Source organism: Dreissena polymorpha, chromosome 7, assembly GCF_020536995.1.
Source record: "Dreissena polymorpha isolate Duluth1 chromosome 7, UMN_Dpol_1.0, whole genome shotgun sequence".
Classification (NCBI taxonomy): Eukaryota; Metazoa; Mollusca; class Bivalvia; order Myida; family Dreissenidae; genus Dreissena; species Dreissena polymorpha.
Genome location: NC_068361.1, coordinates 30712159 through 30739457, shown reverse-complemented (window position 1 = coordinate 30739457; position 27299 = coordinate 30712159). Strand labels below are relative to the sequence as shown.

Here is a 27299-nt window from a genome sequence, read left to right as displayed (position 1 = left end):
ATACGCACGTACGCATTTGCGAACGGTTTACTGTTAATAAATTAAATATAAACACAATTGTCATATTGGCTTTAAAGCACTCACATGAGTACGCGATTCACCAACTGTCGTTTACTTGACTTGATGACAAATTGGCTGACCCCATTTGAGAAAGATTCAAACATGGCGTTGATGTTGTAAAAATAAGCATTTCAACTAAGGCTGATCATGCTTGAGAAACTAAGTGTGGCTTCTAGAGTGGTTACAGATAGCCTATGTTTTTGCTTCACACGTAAAACTTTAAAAAACTATCACGTAATCTGTCAAATATATAGCCGACGATTACGACACCAAAATGTATATAATTTATTGGTGCGTCACGTTTTGGAATTCATTATTTCTTCTGTTTGGTTCTACACACACACCAGTAATCACTGGACAGTGGCTACATATACACTAGTGCCCACTATAGAATTAAAACACATACACCATTTAGTATTGGAGATGAACTATACATACAACAGACCCACTACTTCTAGATGAACTCCAAACAGACCAGTACGAACAATGTTTTTGTTACCTGCATTTCAGCCAGTACGTATAACTTCTACGTTGAATACTCATACACAAGGCCTTACAACGTCTACGCAAACTACGCATTAAGCAGTCATTTCATACGTGTTTATATATTCTACATGAACTGCACATACACCATTGTTTACAACTTCTACATAAACTACACATGTACCAGTGTTTGCAGCTTATGCGTGAACTGCACATACACCAATGTATTAGCAATTTCTACTATCATTAAACATACACCAGCATTTAAGGCTTCTACGTGAACTGCTCATTCACCAGTTTAACAAGTGAACTGCGCACACCACAGTGATTACAACTTGTACTTGCACTGGCAAAACACCAGTTTTCTTTGCAGCTAAATATACACCGGTCTTTACTTGATAGTGACAACTGTAAAGGCCGCTGTTACGTGTGGTACGCTCACATACGCCTTATCACGTAAGGTGCCACCTTCAGCCAAGTGTTCAGATGTTTCTGTAAAATGCGCGTTTTCTTATAGCATAGCTAGCTTAGTGGTGTATTTATTTGCAATATCTAGATAAAAAAGTGGCTTCCATGTGTTATGCCAATATATCGTAGAGTGTATTGTGAAAATTTGTGAACACTACCTGCTCACTAAATTAATGTTCCTTGGGGTCTCAAGTGAGCGCCATAGGACCTTTGGTCCCCTTACTATATTGTCTCCTATAATAAATTGTCTTCTTTTTCTGTTTTCCAACTTTTTTGAATTTTAATGTAATGTAATGTTATTGTATGAATTGTATTAACTGATCTTAAATGGCTGTTGTACGTAATAAGCATATAGTTATCAAGTTGCCATAACAATTTCCAATCGAGTGCTTGTAAATTTTGAATGTACGGAATGTTTTTAAAGCATCTTAGGTGACGCCATTAGGTTGACATTGATTGCTCAAAGGAGTATTTTTTGTCAATCACGCTTATTCTCGTTTACATGTAACTTACTTAAGCTTAGCACTAGTGCGTTCGTGTAAATTTGTTTAGTATCACCGAATCTTTTGAACGTGATCTGAGATATATAGATATGTATCTTAAATAGACAGAAACAGGTAACTACCCTTTCGTTTTAAAATTTATCAGGCAAGCTTAGATTTAACAAACAAAAAACCGGCCGAGTTTGAAAAAAGCTTTGGTCCATCTAAAAACATGGCTACAAGGCGGTGGGGTTGTTTTTCCTAAATGTCTTCAGTGAAGAATCGAAGAATTGTCAACAATCTAAAAGCCTCACTTTTTTACCAATCAGCATGGGCCTTAAGCATTCATTTGTTCTATTTATAGCTCTGCGGAATTAAACATTATGTTAAGATAAAAAGCAAGGTAAGACCCCAAATTCAGGACGCAAACCTCACAAAAGCTTCACAAAACAGTTCGTTTCCATCGTGTCTCTGATGAGTGGCATCTGCCTTCTTGTCAGAGTTATTGCATTTTTTAAATGTTGTCCAAAGCATATCTTGCAAAATATCTGAGAAATCAACTTCAAACTTATAGATAGGTAGATCTGATTGAGGGCTTGTGCAAGGAACAAGAACCACAACTCTTGTTTCACTAGTGTGAAGGTATTGCACTCTGTTAAATGTGTGAACCTTAATTTAGTGCGGAGCATAGCTCGAAAACCATCGGAGAAATGAACTTGACTTTTCATTGGTGATTTGATTTCATTAGTTTGATTTTGTCCAGGCCATATCTATCAGAGAAATCTAGGATGAAACTTAATAGGTAAGTGGATTTTATTGAACGAGTATTGAGTGCTTTAGGACCATAAGTATTATGTAGATAGGAAGATCTCATTGAGGGCTTGTGCAGGGACAAGATGCACAACTCTTGTTACATTATGATGAGGGTTTTCGCACTCGGTTAAATGTGTGAACCTCAATTAAGTACGGAGCATAGCTCGAAAACTATCGGAGAAATGAACTTGACTTTTCATTGGTGATTTGATTTCATGAGTTATGAAATAAGTGAAAAATATTAGAGGAATTTATGATAAAACTGAAAAGGTACATTGATTTTATTGAGCGAGTATTCCGTGCTTTAGGACCATAAGTCTTGCTCCCCTTTTTAAAAGTTATACTCCTTTATTAATGTGTATACGTTAATTTTGTATAGTTAACTACTTCTAAAAAACTTCAAGGTTTTTTAAACTATATTTATGAATCTCTGAAACTGCAACGATCATGCTTTGCAACATTCTGTGGTTTTCCTCTACAAAGTTCTGGACAAAAATGCCCATGCAGTCAAAATTGGCACGCCTTTAGAGTTACTCCTTTTTCTTATATGTATATAGTGAAAACTTAAGATAAGATGACATGTTTGGTATTTGGCATGGGACATCAAATGGTGGCTTTTAAACAAGTGTTTTTCAAATCATGTCCCTGGGGTCAAAACTGGCCGTGTTCAGGAATCACAATATTCATATAGACATGTATAATAAATAACGTTTAAAATAGTTTTCTCCGAAACTATAAAATTATGGGTAAGAAGTGTTATAGTTGGTGTTAAACATGATAAAGCGGTTTTCTACCAATTCTGTTTAAATCATGCCTACAGGTTTAAAATTTGCCCTGCCATAGGGGTAACTTGGTTTTGAAATATATAGTGGCCTCATAAAAACTCTTAGTATCTTTAACTAAGGCCTAGAGGTTTGTTATTGTGCATATCACATCTTTAAGTGTGTATCTGATTTATTTTTTAAATCATGTGAAATCATATCTCTGTTGTCATAGTTGGGTATTTCCCGGGGTTAAATGTTTTTTATAGGCTTATAAAGTAGATCAAAACAACTTCAAAACTCTCTGAAATCAGAACGGTAAGGTTTTCATTATTTGTTGTGTAACATTATCTTTACGAAGTTTGTCCAACTCATGCTCTGGACGTATACACTTACTGAGCCCCTGGGAAACATGATTGATACAGATCATCATGATAATCATCATCATGATAATCATCATCATCATCATCATCATCATCATCATCATCATCATCATCATCATCATCAGCATCATCATCATCAGCATCATCATCATCATCATCATCATCATCATCATCATCATCATCATCATCATCATCATCATCATCATCATCATCATCATCATCATCATCATCATCATCATCATCATCATCATCATCATCATCATCATCATCATCATCATCATCATGTTCAGAAGTACTGTTTCCTCACAAATATCATGACTAAAACGAAAACTTGCGAATCTGAAACAACTTTTTTCAATTTTGTCAATTTACCAAACCGTGAAAAGATCCCTTTAAAAACTGAAAGTTGTAAATATTAAATTATATGAAAATAAAACCAAACTAGCCATACTCTGACAAAGCTGCATGTGTGTGTTAGGGGGGATATTTAAGTTATGACAGAAATTATTTTATTTAAATTCAATTCGTCATGTATTTAATAAATGTGTTATTTCTTTGTGAAAAGTGCTTTTATAACAGCTATCTTAAAAGTCCTAACTTTACATTCAAGTGATCTGCAAATAATAATTCTTCCTGTTTTACGAATATTGTAAAAATCACTTATAATAAAACAACTATCCTCGTTGCTTTATTGATTTAACACAGCCTTGGGTAGGAATATTTGTATACGCAATTAAACCAACAGCAAAAATCAGGTTTAATCATTTGGTTTTATCTCATCCTACAGTTCGCTTGACAGATTTTATAGTTATTTTGTTTACTAAAGGTAAACAGGCACAGAAGGACCTCTTAAACGTAGAAACACACACCGAGAACACTATATCACATAAATTGCATGGCTTCTGTATTTAATGACATACACATTAATCAATAATTTAGCAACTTAGAAATACACACACTGAGAACACCGCGGTCGTCCGTTTAGCACAGTGGTTGGACCACGCGCTTATCACTTTGGCGACCCGGGTACAATCCCCGCTCCTGGCGCCTGTGAGCATGATTAGTGGTCGCCATACCGGGCAACTGTTTTTTCCCCGGGTACATCAATGCCCACCCCACGCAGCAATAGACCATATCTGTCAGTAAAATTCGAATAGTTACTTTATGTAACATTCGTCCCAACCTTTCTTGAGTATAGTAAAGTACGAAGGAGTGCTCGATACACACCTCACATAATGCAGCATCAGGCTTGGAAGAACATACCCAATTAAAATACTTGATCATATTATATCACATGTCTCTTTTATATTTTAACATTCAAATTACTCATCTTATGAGCCACATATGATAGTCACCTCAGAGTGACGTCGTGAAGACGCGAAGCGACTTAAAGATATAAAACACGCACACGAGAACATTTGAAGAAAGGTTGTTTGTCGGAGCTGAAATTAACAACTCTTCTATGCGCCTTTCTGATTTCCACTCATAACAGGCTTTGCCTTTCTTCGACCGCATTACACCCATGGTTATATTTAATACCTTGCGTAGAGCATGTCTAACAAATCAATAACGAGCAAAGTGATTGCGTGGTTTTGTCACGTGATTGGGTGTAAACCGTAGACATCAACGGCTTAATTGTTTTGAGGTTTGTGGTTGTAGAGGTAGAGTTCATCAAATTTACCTTATACTGTGGACTACAATGAATACTCCAATTCGTAGTTTTGCGTAAGTACCTTTTTATCATTTGATATTTCTAGGTGATGGAATATTTGAATTGAACTGTACGATTTAAACGGATATGTTGTGTAAATGGCTATTTTAGCGAGTATTTTCCGGACAATATTAACCAACACCCGGATATGTTTAGGATGTTTTTAAATTTCGTAGTTCATAAGCTCTTGTCGAATTATGTCATTCGCTTCATACAATAAAACTAATATTAGGTTAATTCCATTGGCATTTAAAATAAATCACAAATGCCATGCTATCCTTAGAAGTATGTTACCTTATAGTCTAAATAACGTTGCCCTGACACAATGTAGATGGGTAAGTCACAGACAAAAAATCGCCAAACCACAGCAACCGGAAATTTAGCCGATGCAAGTTATAGTATATAAGAGTATAAAAAAGCTTTGTAAAACTTGATAAAGCAGCCGTCCATTAATACACCAGACATAATTTGATTAGACGCATGTAAGCTTAATTTAAGTAATGTTGTTAGTTTGTGCTGTGCTACGTGTACACTGAATTCATGTACTGATAATAATACTGTAACGATTTTCCCCACCCACGCATCGCCCTATGATCAATAATTAAAGGTAAAATGTCAGGGGCGGTGTACTAGGTTGAAAATTTGAAGATTTCTTGAATGTGTAATTAATAGATTAAAGAGACCTTTTCACGTTTTGGTAAAATGACAAAAGTACTAAGACAATTTTTCAGATTCGCAGTTTCGTTGTAGTTATGCTATATGTCAGGAAACAGTTATACTTAACATTTACCATGCTCTAAAATATCCAATATAGTCATTTTTTGACGATTTAAAAACTTGAAAAATATAAAGCGTTGAAACGCGAAAGGCTTGAATAATTTGGAGAGTTCTGTTGTTGTCGATGTGTGACATTACGACTATTGCTTATATCAATTATCAAATACATCACTAATTGTATGAGTGCGGATGGCCGAGTGGTGTAAGTGTTGGGCTTTTACTCCAAGTGTTAGTGGTTCGAGCCCAGTTGAGGGTTACTTTGTTCATTCTTTAAGTTTTTACTGGAGCATTTTTTAGATCCAATGATTACAATATAAAGCATTTAATCGCAAATGTCAATACATGCCAAAATCTGCAAAAACATCCTTTAAATACAATCATTAAGCCAACAGATTATAATTTAATAACAGCAATTAATCAAAATATTAAATACTAAATGAAAAAATTCAGAGAAACATCAGATAAATTAGGAAACGTGATAATTTGAAGACGTTATATACTATTTAATATAAATTATCACTTTAGCTTTAATACACATATAGCTTCAAATATAAAGAACACAGTAAAAGCATATAATTGCGTTTTAATTGCGCATGTGATTATCATGCAAATTTCTGAGAACACTGTTATTAATCTGGTGACAGGCTTGTATGATATTACGTCTGGAACAAGGCCATAATTAATTATGTACAACGCGGTGCTTTATTTGAAGCATAGCTTTTCCAGACATCAGGCGTTAATCAACAACACCAAAGCCTTTTTGAGAGCAAATTAACGTTTAATGCTATAAAACGAAACGTATGTGACATATAAAACTGTTTAGTGCGTCTCATCAGGGAGACCAAATATTAGCTGTATTCCGGACAGGGCCATCCAGTTTTAATTTCGGATTTATATTTTTTTTTTTTTTTTTTTTTTTTTTTTTTTTTTGTTTTTTTGTTTAGCAGATATATTGTCTTTTCACCCTGTGACAACTTAAAAAATATCAAATAAACTTTTAAACAGATATTACAAATATTATGTTATGATGTAGAGATAAAGCTAAAGCAGAATAACTAAGGGGAACACTGCTATTTTTTTTCTCAATCATTTACAAATATTAACGCCCTTTCCATTTCTTTGGACGTACCTTTTTCACATGAATCCCATCCTTTTCTGTGTCTCTTTTTTGTAAATACAGGCACACCAAACATGTTATATTGGGTATCGATGAGTGTTATTTGTATTGACATCAAAGCATGTTAAAGACATATAATGCCTCACATAATATATGTTGAATGGATGCGTGTATGCAAGTTCTTCACGAACGAGGTTCCCGCGCAAATTTTCTTGATCTTTGAAGCAAATAAGTACTTTTTTAGTAAAGTGCAACCGATCGTTTGCACGGTTAGAAAAATGTCGGATCAGTGTGGAGACTTCGTAACACAAACGTGCCGTTGCACGATGCTGAACAAATACTTATGTCTTTAAAAAGATCGTGATACCTATAGAAAACTCTCACGAATGAGCGGGCTCTCCATTTCATCCCATTAAAAATGGTGACAATTTTAAAAATACATAATTAAAAAGTAAATAATAAAAGTAAATAAACAACCGCTACGTCATGCATGCTGTGACATTTTTAATGAAACAGCTACTCTATGTTTGTCCTCATCGTGTTTGTTTGTTTTTCAAAAATATTGAGGAAAGGAGTTACAAACGTTCATTATTTAACCAAGTTCGATTATAATCATCAACTAATGAAAAACTAATTTCTAACATGTTTATAGTAAAGAGTGTTATTTTGAAAATCGTCATTTTACCAAACTGTGAACAAGGCCATTTAAAAGATTTTACTAACAAGCGTATCTTTGTGACAATAACGTTCGTTACGAAATTTCGATTAATCATTGCATATAAAAAAACACAGGACGGTATCTCATAAGTGGACACCTGTCGCTAAGTATATCTCGCCCACATAATTAGCATGGTGAATTATCTTGGTGCGTGTGGATATCAAACGCATGTAATGCTATTGTTTATTGATAAACTGCCCGATGTTAATGCAATTTTTCTTGTCTTTTTATAGACCCATCTGCAATATCGGTTTTAACAGCCAGCACAATCTTGTATAAAAAGAAGTTATTGAAAAATACAGTTAAAGAATAAGTTCGGTTAGAGTTTGTAGGGGTTGTATCTTAACAGTCGCATGGCTTCTGTGCGGGGTAACGTCCGTATCGTCTGTTTGGCCAGAAAGTCGTGCTAACATACGAAATAAGATGACATGAACAGTTCTCCGCGGGGTGTGTTTCATGAAGAATGAATTACTCAACACATCTTGGCACGCCTGGCATTACGGTATACAAAGCGAGCACGATGTTGTATGTAAAACAGTGTTGTTTAAGTATAGGGCAGGTAAGTATGAAGTTCAGTTAGAGTTTGGAGTTCGTTTCTTGCAATTACAGGGCCGCCTGTGTGTTGGTATACTACAGCATTGATTTAATTAAAATGATCTCATTACATTCAGTAACACGAGAATATGTTTTTAGTAAAAGAAAAATAAGGAAATATGTCAAATGTAGGGTTCTACATCTTGAAAAGAAAGTATATGTATATGTTATGTCAAAGCATTTCAGATGGTATGGTCACGTAATGAAAATTATGCAAAACAGATTGATTGATTGGTGGATGAATGGATGGATGGATGGATTGATTGATTGATTGGTTGATTGATTGATTGATTTATTGATTGATTGATTGATTGATTGATTGATTGATTGATTGATTGATTGATTGATTGATTGATTGATTGATTGATTGATTGATTGATTGATTGATTGATTGATTGATTGATTGATTGATTGCAATATATAATGTCAGAATACATGGCAATACAAGTATAACACACATGTACTTAAGTAAGTAAAATATGCATGAATTAAACAAATAATAAAGTGAAGTCATGACAACCTTCATAATATATCAAGGATGGCACACACAAAGCATTTGTAAAAGAAAAACACTTATTTCCATGGTGGTCCTTGATATATAGTGGTGTGTGACATAGGAAGACATTATTAGATAGAAATATATAACACATATTTGAGCACCTTCATCAAGTCACCTTAAGAAAGGAAACTGTAAATAACACAAAACATGTATATTGCACCTAGTTTGAAATTATTAAATTTTAAAATATTTAAACTAAGTATCTATAACAAATCGTACATAATGCTAAGACATGTATTTTTCTTGTAAAGCTTATAAAAATTAAGTGACAACAAGCAATTAACAATCAACATGAGCAACTTACAGACAAAAAGATATTTATTTCTTTAAATGAAAAAATATGGTTAAGAATCGAGTAGACTAATACAATGTTCCGTAGCACAGAAAGTTATTAAATGTTAACAGGGTCTCTAACATTATGTGGCAAATTATTCTACAAAGTGCATCCCCTGTAGGCAAATGACCTTTTATCAAACCGTTTTACCTTATGGATGGAGTAACGGCTACACTCTATAAAGTAGAAGGGATTCTTGTCACATTTGACAGGGTCTGTACATTTAACCTTGGCTATGAACCTCGTTTTGTGTTTATAAACAAACCTAGCTAAGGTAAAATGTTCCTTCATATATAATGGAGCAGAATTAGTATTGATATTAAAAACATGACAAATGGTTTTAAAATCAACTCTGCTAGCCACTGGTAATCAGTTCAACAGGGCAAATCGCTCTTCACCAACACGAGCTCTGGCATCTAGGTTTAACACAAATCGAATCATTTTGTTCCGGTGACCTGTAACTTGTTCTTGATAGCTTGATTGGTAAAATAAAGCCATACAACTTAAGCATAATCAAAATAACATTGAGCAATGGCCGTGGATAGCAACTTGTTAGTATGGAAGTTGAACAATTATTTTTTCTGTAGAGAAACTTACTTCTAGAATTGACATTTGTGATAACTGACCATGCCATGGATTAAAATATCAAACTTTGGTAAATAGTTGACCCCAAGTACTTGACCGACTCTTTTGATTGAATGATTTAGCCTTTGCAAGAAATATCAAGATCAGATTGGACTATGCCTATTTAACTTTAGTTGACATTGAAATTTATTTAGATGTCTTTTTTTATAAATGGTTTTAGTGGAACAATAGCACTTGAGATGTTTTGATGAACCTGTGTTCTTTGCAAATAAATCCTTACTGTATTAATATCAAGTGTTTTGCTAGACATCAAAATGAAATCAATAATGAACTACGTGCAATATGTCAAAACAATATAACTTTGTAGTAATTTTTTACATGTTTACAGTTCCATCGGCGGATTAGCCCGAGGAAAACAGGGGACCATAAGCCAAACTTCAGTGAGGAGGCATCTCCACACAAGCAGCTGAAAGGGGATGGGGAAATTTTATATGACACTAAAGAACCTGTCACCACCGCTACAGTGGTAACTGAAAAATATTTTGTATTGAATATTTGTTCAAAATATTAATTTAAAAAACATGTTCAGTTATTTATAAACTGTTTACGACGTAGTCAGACAAAACTTACACGTGTATCTATTTCCCGACTGTAAGAACATTGGGAAGTATGTATGATTTATTTATCAATTAGGTCAGTTGGAAATATGATTGAATAAAAAAAAGATCATATAAAGAGGCGAAAGCTTCGGCTACAGAAGTGTTTTTTTCCGCATGTCTCTTCTATGAACTCCAAATCATTGAATTAGTTTATACTAACTGTCCTCTTATGTTTTTAAATTCTAAATAAGACGTAATGAAAGTTTAATTCACTCAAAAAGGCTTAACTACTGTGAATAAAACAGAATACATATGTCTCTTTTATCAATTTCAAGAACGAGGAGGAATTTAGTAATGCGATTAGGGCGAACATCGAATCTTCAACAAATGGAGACCTGAGACGATTGTTTGAACAGCGTAAGTGAAGATTGTTGCCTTCAATATACCCATGTCTGTGTTTAAGAACATATATATTGCATAAATGCTTGAATAATGAAGTTAAATGTGAGTAAATATTCAGATTCTTGTGAGCATTGTGGTTGACGTCAAGATAAAATTTATTTAAATATAAAAGAGGATCAACACTTGATACGGTGACACAATCTCAGTACGGAAAATAAATGCGCATCAACTACAATATGAATCGATGTTACCCGTTTCTCCTGTATCAATCAATTTCGCTCTTATGTGCAACGGAGCTGAACCAATGCATTTCAAATTCTTAAACATCGTTTTTGTCTTAAGTTAACGTGCTTAAGATCGGACGAATGACCATTGAATACTGTTTTAAAAGCAAACTAAAATAAACGGTGAATTATTGAATAGTTGTCATTTAAGGAAATGGAATGCACAACGATGGAAACCGGATAAAAGCCGCAGAAATATCAGAGGGGAACTAGACCTACCATCGCGATTTTTTTATTTGAGATTGTCCGTGGTTTTTTAAATGGGTTAGACTGGTCCATTCACGGTTTTCATTGTAATATTGGTATTCTGTTGGTAATACTGCGTCAGGTGCACATATCAGAAAGCACTATTTATTTAAATATTCGTTGTAATTTGAAGAAAGGCGCTTTGTGCAAATAATGATTGTTTTCATTCTACATAATAACATGGTTGTTTATGTAATATTATGTTGATGCTTTTTTATTTGAATCTTAATAGCAAACTAAGGATAAAAACTGTGTTGTATATTTTACATGATTAAGAAGAATCATAATAAGATAACATGTTTCGATTTAACCGGATAGTGAAATATTGATGTTTTAACTTATTGAAGTAAACATTGACGTCATGGCAGAATGCGGAACTGACTTATTCCCATCGTTCCGACACGGTTGTGCAGCTATACAGGGTATTTTGACTCGAGGAAAAAGCATTTTTTACGAACCAGTTTTTAATGAAACTGAGAGCGAAATGCTTAATCAAGAGCGCATTCAGCTTTACTCAACGTCTTCTTTAATTGACGAGACCAAGTCATTTAACCAACAACTCGAGAAACTAATTGAGTTTATTTTGAAAAAGCGTACTATATCCTTTCCTGCAGTAGTAATTGTGAGTGAAGGACATCGGAACAAGATTGAACAATGGATAAGCAGCCTAGATGACGATGTCTCTGGTATTTGCGTCCTTTTAGTTAGCAAGGAGCAAGATACAACATACATTGCCCCAAGATTATCCGTGTTCCAAAGCACGACGACGATATCAGACATCAAGGTAGCTGCAGATGATCTTCTGGAACGTGCCATATTTGCAGTTTTAAAGAGCATTGTGGGAAACTGCGTTAACAAATTTGGACAACCTACGCATACGTTAAGTAGGTGTTAAAATGTGCATTATATATAAATCATGCAAAGCTTTGAATTATTGTCAATCGCACTTAGTTCATTTTTCGGTAGGAAAAATAACAACTCATCTATATGGACAGTAAACATGTGTGTTTCATTTTTTTCTCCAAAATAATTTAGTTATTCCATATAATACTATTATTGTGTATTTACATAACACATAGATAAAATGTCATTGAAAAATCAAATTGTAAAACTGTGTCCATTAACAGATTTACGTTTGTCCCTTGAATTGCTTTATCGTTCTGTTAAATTTATAAGTTAAAAGTGTCAAAGTAAATATATCACTCTGCCGATCTCCATTAGAATTGTGGTTGTCAATTCAAAAGTATTTTGGAGTTGTTTAAGCAACTTCATCGATAAAAATAAGGCGGCAACTTGTTGGTCCATATGAGTTTAACATGAAACGTATACCTTAACAAGAAACGCTCACTTTGTTTGCGCTAGAATAAAAGGGGTGACCATGTTATTGGTTAGTAATTTCTCATATGTATCTTCTAATTTATATTCATATAACTACTGAAGTAACATGTATATTTTATTTACATATAAAATAATTGCAGATATTGAAAACGAAAACACCTTGCAGAGTATTTATGCATATGCAGGGTCGGCATACAAAAGAAGTGAAGTACCACTACCTGAAAGACTTACTCTACCAGAGATTACGTACAACTATCCAAAAACTATTATCGACGTTTGTAGAAATATGATTATACGTATACAGCAAAGGTTAATATGTTTTTGTCTGTTAATTGTAATTTAATGTGTATATTACTTGATTACCGCGATAGATCTGTTACCAACATGCAACATAAAACACATCCTGATATAATAGAACAAAAGCGAAATGATGTTAACACTATGGCTCCATCGGGTGTCCTAAAAATAATTGTAATGGCGAGCCGAGATAAATACCCGCTAATTTGGGACACGATTGTTGTCATCTATCCAAGGTCGGGTCGCTATTTCGCCAAATGGAATATACAGGGTGCATGTGATGACATATTGAAAAATTGCGATTAAAATGTCTTCTTTATCAATGTAAGCATTGTTTTCAAATCAAACTAAAAGTATACACGTAGAAAAAAACATGTAAGTCGAGATGTGGTATCTGAGAAAGGAACGAATATCTTTTACAAAGACATTACGATCTTCTGAAACAAAAATCTAATACAATCTACAATCAACAATCCAAACTTAATATCACTTGACTTACTTAAAATCCCATGTATTAATTTTATTTTAGATTATCAGCAGACTACTTTAAATAGAAGGGGTAATTGGTTGCTCAAAGAATAATGGATGTATCGAAGTCCTTGTTGATAACACGGCGGACAGCGAACAAACAAAACGTAGAGTAAATCAGCTCCTTGTTGGTGAAGCTGTTGAAGCCATATTTATTCATGGTAAATTCACAAATTTCATTTCCACTGGAGACAGTGTTTATAATGGAACACTGGGTGGTTTTGCACAGAGGATTCCTAAGCGTTCCTCCGTCCAGTTATATAACAGAGAGGAAACAGATGAGGAACAAAAATATGGAAAACTCGTTGCACTTATTTCCCTGCACGTAGCAAATGCTAATAGAGAAGGCGGACATGTATACCTTCATGTTGATGACAAAATCATTGGAGAAATGAATACTATTCATGAGAATACTTTGGTTGATATTCTTCCAATTGAAATATATGAAGAAAATAAAAACACGTGTAAAACCCGTTTCAAAACAGTGACAGGAAAGGAGATGCATGGACAATTACTGTACAGTAAAGAATGCAAAGAATGGGTAGGAACTCCAGTTTATATATGGGGAGCGAAAACGTCTCTTGGTTTAGGAACAATCTCTGCTGTCGATTTAGAAACGCCAAACGGCCTATTGATGACAATTAATGATCGCATCGAGGGTGAGTCGTTCTGCAAACCTGGTGACAGCGGTGCAATGGTATGTGCCACTGACAGAAGGGAGCGGACATTGTATGCTGTCGCAATGCTAGTAGGAAAACTTGAGAGTTCATGTTATGATTCGACAAACACCACCGTTCATCAACCACGTAACAATGTGACATATTGTGCGGTTCTCCTTGATAAAGCATTCTCAGTATTAGGAGAACACTATGATTCAATATTTATGTTATGCACTGGTGACTCTGATCCAAAGTGAAACATAATTGCTCATTTACTTTCACTGACTTGCAAAAAAGTGAAAGCATGTAAATTATTAAGTGTTCATGCTTATCCCAAGTGAATATGTTGATGTAATAAAATGCTTTTTGAACAAAAATACTAAACTTTTATTAAAACACAGAACAAGTGCATAGTACATGAAATAATTTTCAATACCCATTTACAGTCATATTCTGTACATATAATGTTTCTATAAAAACATTTGGCTTTATTGTTTATTTTGCTTAAATATCGTGAGTTTATAATTGTATTAAAAATTTAATAATTGCGGTTGTATGCATTGTGCGATTAGTATTCAACATTTATCCCACAGGGCTTTTTTTAATAATGCAATTTTCAATAAATGTGTTTGGGAATCCGGGACAGTATTACCCACATTCATACTTATTTTAATTGTTATATTCTAAATCTTTTTCTATAAAGGAGGAATGTAGTTGACACATGTTCGTAGTTTCATTTAATCGTTCCTCAAAAAAGTTGTAACTCTGTTGCTCTGGTCTCTTTCCTACCATTTAGTAATTAAATGGTAATTAAATAGAATGCGTTTTAATTCCCTTTTATTATTTTTCAATTTGAGTTGCAATGCTATGAGGTTAAATTTTATTTACACTTAAATGTATTATGAATATTGCTGGGCCAAGTGTGAGGTTGAGCGCTCTAAAACCGGTTTAAACCCCCAATACTTTGCATTGACCGTTCCAAGGCGGTGTCCCCAGCTTTATTGTGTGTATTGTTGTTTTGTACTGTGCTGTTTTGTGCTGTTTTGTACTGTTTTGTCACCGTGTCTAATGAATCCGTTCGGTTAAAAAAGTAAAGAACTGGGACATGTTTGAAAGTATGACTTGAATTCTCTTTTTTTAATAACGCTATGCCTCTCAATTTTAGATGATGACCTACTTACTCAAGTTCCCGCCATTCAGGGCATTTTTAGACTGCGATTTGCTTCAGTTCAGGTTCTTTCCGAATTGATTTGAATATTTATTTCTTTTTATTGCAATTTTGTTTTTATTTCGTTCGATTCCGGATTCGTCCATTTTACTGACCGACACATGCTCTCATTGAACTCATTTTTACTATTTTCATATGTCATATTTGCATCCTTTAGCGGGGTATATTTGTCATAATAGTGTGGATATATGTATGAAATATTTACGTCAGTATTTACTAACATACATGTAGATGGCTGCATTTTGCTACTTTTAATCTGCTTTATTTGTGTTTCATATCAATGTGAAATATGTTACATACAATTACTGTTTAAAAAGAAGGGATGTCGTTGACACTTGTTCGTAGTTTCATTGCATCGTCCTCAAAAAGTTGTAACTCTGTAGCTCTGGTCTCTTTTGAATGTGTTTTCATGGCCGTTTTGATATTGTTTAATTTGTGTTGCAATGCTATGAGGTTAATTATATTTACACATATGTGTATCATGAATATTGCTGGACCAAGTGTGAGGTTAAGTGTGAGGTTAAGCGCTCTAAAACCGGTCAAAACCCCCAATGCTTTGCATTGACCGTTCCAAGGCGGTGACACCAGCTTTATTCTTTTATGTGTTTATGTTGTTTTGTATTGTGCTGTTTTGTACTGTTTTGGCAAATGGTCACTTGCTTTAAATAAAGGACCAACTAATTGTATATAATGAGAATGCAATACTGCTCCTGCAGCTGGAGTTTCACTTCTTTTTATTAACAGAAACTTCAAAACTAATTAATGATTGCGGTTTGCGGATTTGTCGATTAATTACATTTATCGATGTATTCGTTTGTCGTTCTAAAATAAATAATTAAATATTTTATTTTTTAACAAAATATGTAGTATATAATAAATTTATGTTCGTGAACATTGAGATGTATAAAGCTGCATTGAGTATGGTGAACAACCGTATTTGTTCACTCTTCAGTTTTATGCTTTATGACTAAGTGAGAGGTGAATAACTTCGCAAATTACTTATTAAAAATCGCAAGCACTCTGTAAAATTGGTTGTTATTAAGTAGCTTGTTTATTATATTATATTCTATATAACTATATTCTAGCAAATAAATGTAATACACATTCCATACGAACACTTGATGTATATACAATAAAAGCCAGTATCACCTTTTGGCTTTGGCTGCCCTGGCCATTTTTTCTTTTTTTCCTCATGAACAGATGTTACCATTACAAATAAACGTACTTCAACTTCGATTGGTAAACGTAACAAATCCCTGGAACCGAAAAAGAAATTGCTAGAAACAAAACAGCCGTGATATTTAATATACAAAGTTCTCCATGAACTTTCAAAGCATTACCAATCTAGCAGGAAAACACGGTCTTTAAAAAAAGGTGAGTCTATACCTAATATACATAATGATGTCAATAATACAAACATTTACCTTACAAAGGTGTGGTTGGCTGCTGTCATTATAAATCTATGTAGTACAGTCAATGACTAGAATCTGGGATTTGAAATCAAAACGGAACAAATGCATTTACTGTTATATGTAAATTGATACAAACGCATACATTTAAAGCATCATTGTTTGAAATTATCATACATTGGACTAAAATTAATCATTTACATTGACATTATTGGAATTAGCGTATTGTTCTTAACTTAAATGACATCAGTTCAACTATGAATGTCCCTCTTTGAAGAATACCCAATTCTTCATTTTGTTGGTTTGAACGACGATTTTGCAATAGCAATTATTTTAGAAAGATTTAAAAGGCATATACATTTTAATTACTAAAATTCGTTTAACATAACTGTTATGTAATATCTTTAATATTGCGAAAACCTGATACAAATAAATCACTGAAATAATGTTACTTGTAACCACTCGGTCATTTTGAAAGGAACTATGAACATTGGGATGCTTACATAATATGAAAGCCTTGGTATTAATTCGGAACCGATATCATGGCGGATGTACCTTAAATGTATTTCATGAAATTCCGTATTACTTCCAAGGCAAGTTATTGAAATAACGCAAAGGAACAAAGTGTCGTTTCCATCATGATATCTATTACGCCGTTTTACATATTGGCGCTGAGGTGTTTCTGAGCATATGCAAAATGGCACGAATGTTAGCGATGCAGATGAAAAAAAAATCGAAAATCTTGTCCAAGAAAACAGAGGTTGCAACAGGCATTACAAACACTGAAAAGAAACAAAAATATAAACAATTGTTAACATCATGTGTAAACGTGACATGACCAGTCTGTATACTAGTGCACTTACATAAAGACTTCACTTCAAAATACCATCAACATTTGATGATGTTGGTGCGAAAGTGCAACAACCTCGACAATTTTGTATTCAGCTACGTCGTTATAACGAAAATGATCGTTCTGACATAAAATGGCAGATCTAAAACATACATGCAATAACAGAAAAATTATGTTTTTGTTTAACTGTAATAAAAAACGCTGACATACGAATCAGATAAAAAAAACGCGACATGCCATTCGTTTTGTTTGTATGATTGTTTGTGCGTCTGTTTTCGTTTTGTATTTGCTGTCCTTTTGCTGTGTACCTGTAAACATAACATAATGAGAAGCGTGTTAAGGTAACTGTCAGTCGTTTCCGAATCAAAGAGAAAAAGCAAACACATACTTTATACTTATCAAAATGGCGTTAGTTTGTTTAAGCTTTGGAAGAACCGACATGAGTTTCATTCTATGCCTTGAAAAATAACCAAGTATGATTCACACGAACATGCACATTAAGTCATGGGACCGAGTAACTTAACCATGGTAACGACACGATAAGAACAAGAACATGCCATATATGTGTCGACGTATATTCGCTACTAGAGCGAGCGGCTGGTCAAAGGTTTGATGTTCATGCATGGCGTGTTTGGATGTGCCCTGTTGCAATTAAAAGCAGATAAATAAAATTAAGGATACATGTTGCCAGTAACGTTGTGTATAGGATTAAAATTCACAGTTTAAAATTGTAAGATTTAACACCGCTTTAAATTTGTGCGTGAAGGGTTTTATTTTACTACCGCAGTATATTTATTCTAAAACTCTTTTATAAAATCAAAATATCCCACTGTTAAAATAAGGGAATTTTGTGACAGTACAGGGGCTTGTATATCTGGATTTGTTTGTATGTTGTTGTTTTTCTCATCTCTTTATCCTGTTCGACTGTACAAGATCAACATCTGTCAACCCTTTCGCAACAGTGTGTATTGCTAACACCCTCTAGACCGCATGCCGTGTCGCATTTACGAATCTGTTTTACTTATTTCATTTTTACTCAATTGGTGACGATATAAGGCGATTGAGGCAAGTAATCGGTCTATATTATTGCAAGATTACAGGTGTTCACATTAATCAAATAGTTCGTACCTCCGTATTTAATTTTAAATGCTGTATAAGTTGTTTATGCTATTGGTGGTACAGGTCATACACGCACTTTACAACATAATGCTTTTTATCTTACCACCGCATTGATATCTTCCCGATATCACGTTGCCTGATATATTTTTGTATAGCATGGTCAACAGGAATTTCCTATATCAGTCAATGTTTGGAGTTACGTTGGATACGCAATAAAGTCAACAATTCCTATCAACGTGAATCAGGTTTAAAAAAAACAAAAAATTGATACCACGAACGTACATATTTTATTCTAATTTAAAGTCATAAATCACAAAACCGTTTATCTTTTAAAAATCACCACAGCCCGAACTACAGAAAGTAAATGACGTCATCAATGGGACAATATATCTTAAATATCGATAAAGTCATTGCACTCGCAAGTGTTGCACAAAACGTCAAGACAAATGATAACTGCATGCTTATCCTCAACTATTTAAACAAACGATTTAACACGCTTATCATCGCCTTATGTCAATATTGACACCATCATCAAAATGTCAATTTCAATACACATCTCCAACATGGCGTCTCCCTCAAATATATTCAGTGAAGTGTGTTCTTCGATTTAATATGTCGCTGCAGTCCTTTCCTGATCTCCAATTCAAGACGTTTATAATTTAAGCGGGTGTACTCTTCCCATTCGTAGTGCAAACAACTTTATTTTCTCTATACGATGTTTTAAATAAGCGATTATTCGTGTCGTCTTTTCGAACGCCGTTGCTACATGTATGTCAACGTGTAAAAGCTGGATCAGAAAAATCAGCGGGGATCCGTACATTTTAAATATAAAAATGGATTGTTTTGCAGATTTTTAGGAAACTGTGGTATGATAAACAGAAAAACAGGTTACTGTCCAATCGTTTTGTAATATATCAGGCTCGGCACGAATAAAATAACGGCTCGGCAAGCCTTGCCGTTATATTATTCTAAGCCTCGCCTGATATATTACAAAACGATGGGACAGTAACCTGTTATTCTCTATATCTTTATTCAACTCACTTAGTTAACTTTGTAGATGTTATTGTCTCCTGACAATACATGTTTAACTTTTGTCAGCATTGTGTCTTTACGATTTCTTTTGATGATTTCCGATAACGTTGAGCGCAACTTATATCCCGTAAGTACAAATGGTTTAACTGTCCACATCTCATCATTCGTAACATGGAAGGTAAGATTAATTATATACGCTACTCATGTACAGATTGTTTTACATTTTAACAAAACACACCGCTCAGCTTACGTCGAAGACAGGTTACTATGTATTGATGGTTTAGTCAAAATCGTTGGGAAAAAGATCGCAAATTAAAGGGTTTCTTAGCACATCTCTTCTTCGACCACAGCAAATATTTGAACTAGAAATTATACTACTAGAATCTATTTGCCTAAAAATAATTGTTCACACACATACATGTTTCATATGCATACTTTACAGACAGAATAATTCTTCCGTCAATTCTAGAATAAATAAAATATGTGTATTAAAAATGCTTTGAAAATATATCAACACTTTTTAAAGATCGATTGAATTCTACAACCGACTAACTGAACAACATTTGAACGAGTTTATTAGAATACAATAAATAACATACACATTTTTTTTAAATGGGAACTTAGCAGATCTAAACATTTACTTGTTTATAATGCGATGAAGTAGCTGACTACGTATACATTTGATACAAGAATGAAATAAATAATACTTATATTAATATTAAGAGTTTATATTAGAAAGTTGCTAATTATAAATTTGTAGTTTTATGAATCTTTCAAGCGTTCTATCTAAAATGAAAGTTAATTAATACTGTTCGCAAATGATGGATATATCGACACGGAGCTTGATGCACTCAAGCGCTTCAACATTCGTTGCTGCCACTAACGCGCAACCGAGGGACTTTTATACTGACATGAATATATCATACGAGGATTACTATATCGTCGATCAAAACGTGGCATTTTGGAAGGTTTGGCTGGTTTATTGACATTTGCCTCATTATAAATTGTATGCAACTGTGAATGCTTTTCATTGCAATGTAGGATAGGAGACTGCATCTAAGTCATATGCATACATGGATGGTATATTTAATCGTAACGTTTGGTATATAGATTATATTATCTTATTTTTTGTAAATTGCGTTTGGTAAGAAATGACATAATCGCATCATGTAAAAGATGCAAATCACACGTTTAACACTAAGCATAATCTGACTTATTGACATCTTTACCTTCACTGTATACTGACTTAGCTTCATACTACAAAATCGTTTGTGTCTACAATACACGTTATTATAATTTATATGATAAACAAAAAACACACCCGTTGCAACCGCCGTATATTGATTATACCTCTATACATATACATCATGTATGCGATTGTTCCTCTTCAATTTTGATTTAGACATAGCGAGGAACTAAAATCTCCCATTATTATTTATGATGTTTCGTCAGCAAAATTATAGTATTAAATGAACACATGTACGGTTACCATAACAGATCTTGCAATACATGTACTTATTCATTTGATTAGATTCTAAACACGTTTCAAATGCTTCATAACTAGATCTCAATCCATACGGGAATCTCTATTGAGAGAGAGGAAAAAGTCAATGTAAATCCGGAATGAGTTTGTTAGTTATTAGATCATGCATTATATTAGTTTCAACACTTGCACTGTCTATCATATATACGAGAAGGTACCCCCAGCGTTATATAATCAAACATAAGAATTATAACAAATATGGTTTTGACTCATTGGAATGATCATTACGAAGCATCTGAAGCGTGTACTCGCTAAAAAGTGCATACCCCAGAATAAATACATACATAACATTTATGAATCAAAGTTATCCAAGTAGTATAGTTGACATAGATATATTGTTATAATTAAACAAACAATATTTCAGTCGCGTCGAAATGCACTTGCCTTAAATTATCTAGCACAACATTTATATATTTGGAAAAGCAAAACATATAAATGTTTAAATATTCATGTGTTCATGTATAAAGAAAAACTTATGAAAAAGTAACAATACACCGTTTAATGAGTTTCATTTAAAAATTGTGTTTGTAGATCAATACCAGAAAAATGCTATGAGGTCTTATATATTTCAAAAATGCGTACATCATTCATATTCACACACCTATCCGTTAGCTTTATGTAATTATTGACTACAACTAACAATAATGGATTGTCTATGTTTAAAACGTTCATTTGGTGAAAAGTGTGCGGCCCAAAAATAGTCATCAAATGATATTTATGTTACACAATCGGTAATATGCTTTGTTACTGTTTAAAAAAAAAAGTTACTATAAATATAACATTAATCAAATTAAAAGAGCACCATGCCTTCCCTCTCTACTTGTCCATTATCGTTTTCCTTCGGAAAATACCTGCTACATATATTGTTTTGATAAATACGCATGATATTCAAACGAAACTAAAACTGAATCTAGCTTATTGTGCTGTTCTATCGAGTTCATAACCATGCAGGAAATAGGCCTTTTATTCGAGATTTAAATATTGTAACGTCCGACGCGAAACAACTAGATCACACCATAACTGATAACGGGAAATCAAGAACCGAAGACGAAACCTTAGTGAAATTATTTGTGAGCAAACTATTACCGTCAATCATTCCAAGAAAAAATATGTCTTTTAAAGAAACGCTGAGATACTGTAAATACAATCGGTTTGTATTAATTATTTTGAGCACCATATGTGCGAACAATAACTAAATCACTGATAATATGACAGCGATATAATGTGTTATTTGTTTTTTCCATAAAATATGCTAGGCCCTAATAAGGCATTCCACATGTTTTTTTTGCATATGCGCTCCGCTGAACAAAAACCTCCAGGAAAATTTGGCATGACATAACCAAACAAAATCGTTTTGCCACTGTATTATACCGATATCTTGTATGAAATGTTGTTTGCAGCACAATAAGGAAACGTTTTCTGCAAAAATATTATACTCAAAGGCATAATTATAAATATTTTGATCAATCACATACACTCTTCGGTAATTATTTCGATATATCACTATACTGTGCAGATAAGTATATTATAAATTGAGAACTATTGTTTCAGGTGCCGCAACTGGTATTGTTGGTGACTCTATTTGTCCTCATTGTGGTCAGCAACACATGCGTCCTTGTCGGGATTGCGCTCTCTGAAAAACGTGCGAAAACCCGGATGAACTTCTTTATCATGAACCTTGCTATAGCAGGTAACGAGTTTCATTTGACTCATGTAACTTATTTAACATGTCTGACTTTGTCGTTAATAAATTAATGTAACATATACAAGTCACGGATGGTGGTTTAATTAAATATGTTTGCATAGTCTGAATTCACTCCATATTGATTTACCATCAACAAAGCGTGCGACATCATCTTATAACAACTCAATATGTCGTATGTTTTATTAGGGGTTGTTTTATTGGGGGTGCACTAATCAAATATAAATAGAAACCACATGTACAATGGTGGGACAGGCGGTAATGTCCGAAACTGCGACCATAGTTTCAAAATTTACTGTTGCGTAAAAAGCAGGTCAAACTCGTATTAACCAACACATGTATAGCATTAGTACATGTGTTTTTTTATGTTAGTTTACCAAGTGAATATTTAATTCAGTTTAATATAATGTAATCAGGAAAAATTATTAGCACAAAATAGCCCTAATCGACACGAACTGCTTATACTAAATGAGCAAAGAATCGGCTATGTTGTTTTTTCTGTTATAAAATGTTGCATAATAAAAAAATATATTTCACAACCTTTTTGTAAATATATATTTAGTAACTAATCAATGCAGGTATGTATTTTTTTTCATTTATTTGTTTAAATAATTAAATAATTATTTATTTTGTTATCCATGTATTCATGTATTTATTTAATTATTTTTTTATTTTACTTCTATTTAGTTTATTTATGTATTTATTTAATTGATTGATTATTAAAATGATTTCTTGATTGGTTTATTTATTGATTTATTAATTTGTTGATTGATTTATTGATTTATGTATGTATTTTTGTATGTATGAATTATTTTAATACGTGAATTACTTTATTTATTTATTTATTTAGTTTATATTTATTTATTTGGTTATTTATTAATCTATTTATGTATCTATTTATTTATAAATTTATTTATTTATTTATGCTAAATTGTAATAATCATTCAATAATTTTGATCTTTATATTAATATTTATAGAAGAAAATTTCAAATCGATTTCAATTTTAAATTAGTAATATATTGTTGCAGATATGTCTGTGGGACTGCTGCACGTGACAGTGGAGATTGCTGAGAAGTGTTTCATCGTTTGGCATGGCGGTCCCGCACTATGTAAAATAGTTCGCTTCTTTCAGGTAGTTTTTTTGTCATTTCTAATTGTCTGTTTATGGCAAATAATCATTTTATTTGCATATAGCATCATTAACCCTTTTTGCGCCTAAAATTCATGGAATTTGAATTCGAATTTGAAATATATAAATATAACGTTGATTTATGACACTACGTGTTAGAACAATATGTGTATTTTTAATAACTAACCTTATCTGTTGAGTATGCTTATGTCAAATATTCAACTTTGCAATTAATAAACATACACCATAAAAAAAATCAAACGTTAGACGGACTGATGTTATTTTCAGGTATGTGTGATATATGCGTCCACGTTCATGATAGTTGCCCTTAGCATAGATCGTGTGGATGCAATTGCAAGGCCGATGAAATTTACACGCAAAGGTATGTTTGTAAAATAATGTCTGTTTATAGTATATTCACACATAACTAACGCTGCCATAAGTGATAGAACGGACCCTTTTCGATACTTATATGTGTATAAGAGAATAATGGCATTGGCTAAGATGGCCACATAAATGGAATGTTTAGTTAGGATATCCCAAAACGTTGAAGATTTTACAAACAAGTAGAAGAATTTAGTTTTGGCATAATTGTAATTACAGTCACACAGCCTTAATGTAACAATTCAGCGTCAAATAAAAAACAATGAGAAAAGCTAGTTGTGTTTATTGCCACTGTAAGGCGCATAGTTCTCGTGACATGTGTATCGTTTGGACAGCTCTTACCCCTGGTCAAGACATACATTGAAAATATTTATTTTTCAAGGCGATTATTGGAACTGCCAATTGAATACATGTTCGATAAATATGTGTTTCCTATTGATTCAATAATGTATCTGTTAAGGAAATAATACTGCGCAATGTATGTAATTAACACCCTATCGCTGGATTGGGCACTTCAATTATTTGAGCTGTGAGTAAGGGCAAATGTGATGTTTCACCAAGTATGTATGTAATATCAACGGAAATAGACAAACACTTTATTCTTATATACTCAAGCCACGACAGTCCGGATATTGGCAAACGGTGCTTGGATCAGCTCCGGCATTCTATCCATTCCCTCGTTTCTCCTGTTCGATACAGTCACCCTCAACGGCGACTCACACTGCATAATGACACTACAGGAACGCTGGCATTGACAGGTATATGGAAAACAAATAATCTTTTTTAAGAATAAATTGTTTATTTGCTTTTGATTTTTTCATTTATAAACATAGATTAAGTAATATGTTGAGTCATTGCTTTGAGTGTAAAAAGAAAAAGCACTTTTTGCAAGTATATCAAATCTGTGTACAGTGCTTTTTTAACGATATGTGTATCATCAGTTGTTGCATAACGGACGAAAGCCACTAACTGTTCTTGTTTAAGGATCATAGGAAGTTTCAAGTTGATACATAGCTTTTTTTCCACAAATTTCGATGAGAAAATAATAGAGTTTTTTCTCAAGTCATCGGAATTAAATTACCAAATAAAACATTACTTTGCAGGTCTACATAACATTGATTGCCATGACTGCATTTATTATCCCAGCAGCAATCATCATCTCGTGCTACACGATTATCATTTGCGTGATCTGGGGGAAAGGCAGGGGTCTGAACAGGAGTCCGTCATCCGATAGTGACGACAGTAAGTGATATAAGGCATTTATAAATGAAATAAATTTAGTCTTCAGAACGTAATGCTTGTTTTGGCAAACGTTAACTCTTGGAATATTAAACCGGGCGTTTTGTCATTGAAAAAGCACTGCGAATCTGTTGTTGGATGACATTTTACATTAAACCTATAATGTATATTTAATGCTATGTTTTAAGTAGAGAGCAATGCGTTCTTCTAGTGAAATTAAATAATGTGCGAACGTTTTGTTTTTAGACATCCAAACTACCCATCGGACAAGGAATAAAGGCATCATTCCGCAGGCAAAAATAAAAACGGTGAAGATGACGCTTATCATTATACTCTGTAAGGAGCAACAGCTTGTGTGCTTATATCAAAGTATTCAACTTTGAAGTCGCGAACACAAAATGAATGCATGCATATTTGTCTTATCATAACAATATCATGGCGTAATACTTGTTTGTTTCTACAATGTTTCGGGAAAGGAATAAGCATTCCATTATATCATGGCATTATGTTAATATGGCCTGATCGTGAGTGTATGATTTTAAAATGTGTTTAAAAGGTGATGCCTAAGTATCTACCGTCAAACTCGTTCAAATAAAATAACTAGGTTTATTATTGTGTGGCTGATATAACATCCTAATGATAATGAAACATGTATCGTTCTCTATGGAATCCGTTACGCATATATCCTTAAAATGTCGCAAACGATATAAATTTTCAATAGATATCAGCCAAAATGTCAATCCGTAAGAAGAACATGTACATCATTCTACACGTGTATGTTAAGCAGTTTGAACAACATATTTAAATGTATTTATGCATGTTTAAATGTTAAAAACACATTACCTGAAAAACTGACAAACGCAAGATTTTATTTTATCACATTATGTTCTAGATCATTTAGTCTGTACTGATCTCGAATAATATTATTGTATAGTCCGTATAATTTCAGCCTTCGTGACTTCCTGGTCTCCCTACTTTGTGTTCAATCTTGTTGACGTGTACAGGGATATAAACACAGTGACGTCACATACACAAGTCGCTGTAACGGCCTTTATTCAAAGTCTTGCTGCGCTAAATTCGGTGTTAAATCCAATAATATACGGAATATTCGGAACACGAATATGCTTATATATAAGGTGATATGTGTATTCCATGTAATGTTTTGTTATGTATTGATTTGTAATTAGTGGTAACGGAAACGGCAAGATAAACAATATCGGTCTTTATAAAAACGGAAAACTGTACGTTTTATCTACAAATTATTAAAATAAAACAAAATTTAAATACATTTATAACATCTGATTTATGACGTATGTTCATGCTGTGTTTTCAATAGGAAGCTGCCTATCCTAAATAACATTGGTGGTTGTGTGTGTAAATGCCGCCTTAAGAGACAGCTGCTTACCCGGTCAAATGTGCAGTTTAGTAACGGCGGTGGAGAAGGGTCATCTGGAACGAGTTTAAT

The 27299-nt window shown here is 33.4% G+C and overlaps 1 protein-coding gene across 1 annotated transcript; it reads left to right on the top strand.

Annotated features, from left to right (window-relative positions):
- Nucleotides 1-5101: 5101 nt before the first annotated feature.
- On the top strand, nucleotides 5102-26974 carry LOC127839588 (cardioacceleratory peptide receptor-like). The gene is made up of 12 exons (XM_052367978.1): nucleotides 5102-5175; nucleotides 8007-8275; nucleotides 10234-10371; nucleotides 10780-10861; nucleotides 11724-12260; nucleotides 12855-13023; nucleotides 20693-20804; nucleotides 22931-23069; nucleotides 24111-24214; nucleotides 24500-24601; nucleotides 25699-25837; nucleotides 26784-26974. Exons 2-12 carry the CDS (start codon nucleotides 8237-8239, stop codon nucleotides 26972-26974), a joined length of 1752 nt encoding a protein of 583 aa, XP_052223938.1. The 5' UTR covers nucleotides 5102-5175; nucleotides 8007-8236.
- Nucleotides 26975-27299: the final 325 nt, after the last annotated feature.

Coding starts and splice junctions, on each gene's coding strand:
- LOC127839588 (XM_052367978.1), top strand. CDS start 8,237: ATGAATTACTCAACACATCTTGGCACGCCTGGCATTACG. Junction 24,215..24,499: donor AAATAGTTCGCTTCTTTCAG/GTAGTTTTTTTG, acceptor TGTTATTTTCAG/GTATGTGTGATATATGCGTC. Junction 25,838..26,783: donor GTCATCCGATAGTGACGACA/GTAAGTGATATA, acceptor GTATAATTTCAG/CCTTCGTGACTTCCTGGTCT.